The 2,047-nt window shown below is 40.8% G+C and overlaps 1 protein-coding gene across 1 annotated transcript in view; it reads right to left on the bottom strand.

The window, feature by feature from the left end:
• Positions 1–2,047, bottom strand: part of pfas (phosphoribosylformylglycinamidine synthase) — a gene marked incomplete at both ends in the record, with an annotated part of 14,250 nt that overhangs the window by 7,790 nt on the left and 4,413 nt on the right. The window contains 3 exon segments of the mRNA XM_014019708.1: positions 291–364; positions 473–601; positions 799–936. Coding sequence (XP_013875162.1) covers positions 291–364; positions 473–601; positions 799–936 — 341 coding nt within the window.

Raw genomic sequence — 2,047 nt, forward strand, 5'->3', positions numbered from 1 at the left:
ATGGATGGATGGATGGATGGATGTTGCAGAAACAGTAAGTTTCTCAGTGGATCTGAGCTCAAAAATGCAGCCTAGGTGGAGTAGTCGAACACAGATCCACTGATCCTTCAACACAGAGYATCTTCAGAAGACAAGTTGATAAAATAAAATAAAAAAATCTGTATTGTTMGTTACAAGTGTGTATTGAACCTAAAGCACTGTATTGAACGGTTCGATATGAGTACATGTATTGTTGCAYYCCTAATGCAGTCTACTGATGGTACTACTAAGATTTACAGTAACATGTGTACATGAACAGAAGACGCCGCTCCTCCTCCTACACCAATCCGATACACCGGTCCTCCGATCTTCACCACCTCCATACCTTATTGACAGAAGCAGCAGCCTAAGTGTGAGTTATTTATCAATATATTATGAAAATATAGTTTTAGGAGTGAATGGGCACAGCTCAAATACAGAGTAAAAGTTTTACCAGGTTCAGCCTCCAATTTCTTCACATGCATGTCTTCAATAGACCCGAGACCACCGCTGAACATGATGGGCTTAATCCACTCCCGTCGCTCCCCGTTAGCCAGTCGCATGCCAAAGGAACGAGCGAAACCTAAGGGTGTGTGGGTGGGGTAAGGCTGTTCAAATAATTATGGTAACTAAACATGGTTTGACAAATATATGAGCTTTGTTTAATTCTGGAACAGATTTCCTGCTGTAACAGCACCTGTTCAGATTCAAAACTCAGGAATAAACCTTTTAMATTTGTTCTATAAACGCTGCAGCAGGTGGAGCAGTATTTTTTCTAACCTGCCAGGACAGGTTCTCCAAATTTGTTGCCATAGTCTGACGCTCCATCGCTGGCCTCAATGGCAACCTGTAGAGGAGGGGCGAAGCTGGATGGATACTTCCATCCCTCTCCTTCAGACTCCCAGGGAAGATGGTACCCTGAAGTGGAGGACAGATGGTAAAGTCTGGCTGAAGAAGAAAATGTGCAAGCTGTCGCATATTTTGTCATATGTGTGTCACTGATCCACCAGGTGACAATATATGAACCCAAATACAGCAGAGGTTTGTCAATGATAAGTGTTAACAGAGCAACATGGGAACATGTGACTCAWGTTGTCTGTTGAAGAATGGTCATGGGTTGACTGGGTTTTTTATTTTACTGCTTTAGAGTTAGGGGACCTAAATATYTGGGTAYAGTATACCCTAAGCACTAATCTAAAATTAGTTTTAGGGCTAGTGGAACTAATTTTTAGATTAGTGCTGCCCACCACTGGTACTTAGTATAGTATACTATACTATAGCACTTTACTATCAATAGTTCCTGTATTATGGAAACAAATAAATAAGTAAACAGCTGGATTAAATTAATTTAAAATTTGTTTAGACTGTGAAAATGTTCCTACAACCTGAGAACATCAGTTTTCACATTGCTTTAGGAACAATTTTAATATTACTGATTACTTCTAGGGATGACAAGTAATTGACTTAAGATTAATAACCTATMTGCCACGACATCCGGTCCAGCACTTGATGCCACTCCCAATACTTCCGKTTCACAGTCAACACAGTGTTAGCGAAACATTATTTCACCCGACAACGACTCTTAATGATCTCCACAGTACAGAATTATCATATTACATGTACCAACATTAACACAGGAGACATACAGGCCCAGCCAAGTGGAAAAAAATCACTCCAAAGTGGATTAAAGACATAAAAACAAAGGAAAGACGTTCGTGTTTATGGTTCCAGAATTTAGTCTTTTTCACTTTTCCTTGGCTGCTTGTTCTGTGAATTTTTCACGTAGAGCTGTAACACTTATATTGTTGGAAAGAGCAGAGTCTGGGCTTTAAATCGATGGGCTACTTGTTTGGTTTGGATCGTTTTCCCCGACGTTAGTGAACTGAAAACGTAATGATTATCAGGAGGAGGTTCTGCTGCTCTCGGTGCTCGGGGGGAGGAGGGGAGGGGGGGCTCGTCACTCGGCTTTAGTCTACGCTGTAATATACACTCTAACATGGTTTTACTTTAGTCTACACTGTAATATACA

Source organism: Austrofundulus limnaeus, unplaced genomic scaffold (genome assembly GCF_001266775.1).
Source record: "Austrofundulus limnaeus strain Quisiro unplaced genomic scaffold, Austrofundulus_limnaeus-1.0 Scaffold226, whole genome shotgun sequence".
In the NCBI taxonomy this organism is placed as follows: domain Eukaryota; kingdom Metazoa; phylum Chordata; class Actinopteri; order Cyprinodontiformes; family Rivulidae; genus Austrofundulus; species Austrofundulus limnaeus.